Source organism: Triticum aestivum, unplaced genomic scaffold (assembly GCF_018294505.1).
Source record: "Triticum aestivum cultivar Chinese Spring unplaced genomic scaffold, IWGSC CS RefSeq v2.1 scaffold33341, whole genome shotgun sequence".
Classification (NCBI taxonomy): domain Eukaryota; kingdom Viridiplantae; phylum Streptophyta; class Magnoliopsida; order Poales; family Poaceae; genus Triticum; species Triticum aestivum.
The window spans coordinates 10,318-11,816 of NW_025231213.1; the positions used below are offsets into that span (position 1 = coordinate 10,318).

The 1,499-nt window shown below is 38.6% G+C and overlaps 1 protein-coding gene across 1 annotated transcript; it reads right to left on the minus strand.

The window, feature by feature from the left end:
- Window positions 1–514: 514 nt before the first annotated feature.
- On the minus strand, window positions 515–1,499 carry LOC123175734 (uncharacterized; the record flags this gene model as incomplete). Its single annotated transcript, XM_044590297.1, is given in 4 exon segments — window positions 515–760; window positions 847–924; window positions 1,032–1,159; window positions 1,413–1,499. Coding segments are annotated over 4 exon segments (304 nt in total), but the record flags the coding sequence as incomplete, so codon positions are not given.

Below are 1,499 nucleotides of genomic sequence, written 5' to 3' on the forward strand. Positions count from 1 at the left end.
GAAGTCTAGATGATCAGCTTGGCATTGCACTGGAATCTCTTTTGTCTGCTACTGGTATACGCATGCATATCAATTAGAATGTTGAGTCGAGAACAAGAAAATTCAATGATTATCGAGGAACGACACGAAGCCTTCTTTCTCACACAAGTTAAATATCAACACCAGAGCTTTCTGAAACTTTGATCAAACCTATAATCTGAATAAAAATGCCAAAAGTGTGCTTTAATTTGAAACTTCAAACTTCCAATTGTTCTCAGATATGTATTGTGTTAGTTTTTAAAAATTATGTAAAACATTTGCCATTGGAATGGACAGCGCACGGCAACACACATCTTCATGTTCTACTAATATTCTTTGTACGAACGAAGAATAGGAATTTCACAAGCAATGCGTTGTGTTTAGTGCAATAGTCACGCGAGAACAAAAGATCAGGCATCATTTGTGTTTCTAATTCTTACGGTAATTTCATACTGGCAATACTCCAAACACAAAAACTGCCACAAGCAACAACATATTTGGTGCACCAAGAAGTTATGGTTCATGCACTGAAATTCGTCTCAGCCCGGTCTAATTAAGAACAAGGGTAGTTGTGGGGGTAAAAAGGTAAACACTTCTCATTACAGTCCATAACAAATGATGCCTGATCTTTTGTTTCCTCTCCAGGAGTTCGGAACGGTTCTTCCAAGCAGAAGTACCGAATAAGTAATAGGCATCAGATACGATTTTTCAGCAATACGCCCACTTGCCACTCAAAGACAACCTATTTTCAAGAAGAAAAATATGGAGCAGAGTATAAGATATTTGACATGCAGAGTGATCCAAGATGCATGTGAGTTGGGCACCTACCAACAGCTTGATACAAGGATGTCCAGATTGTTGGATGCCAGCTAGATTCAACTCTCGGTGTACCCGAATTTTTTCTGACTGCATGGTATGCATAACATAATTAAAACGTAAAGTACCAAATTGATCAATCAAAATGTACCAGCCAGATATAACAATAACGAATTGGCGGTAAGTGTACCACTTACCACCGGATAGCAAGACTTTCAGTGTAGGTTCACCATTACCACGCTGCTTGATATATAAATCGTCAGCACGGAGGTGCTCAAGATACAAATTCTGCCGCAGTACAAGGCTTACGAGGCCACAAACACCTCTGTGAATGAGTGTCCAAAAAAAGAGCTATGTAAACCAAGCAGTACTAGTTATTCAAAAAGGACTAGTAGATGGAAAAGAAATAATTCATCATGTGCCAAAGACTTCTCATTTGCAAAATTAATTCTTTTTGTAATGGCATGGAAGAACTCTAGTAGTACGCGACTTCATCAAGTGGAGCAGAAAAGGGAATATCAAATCAGTATTAAACAACAGATCAAGCAAGCTAGCTGATAGGGTAAAGAATGACTTACGTGACTATCATTTTCCTTAATATTGGGCTCATTCTCCCATCGGTAATGAGCTTTACTTGACGTGGAAAGGTCAGCCACTTCAAGAAT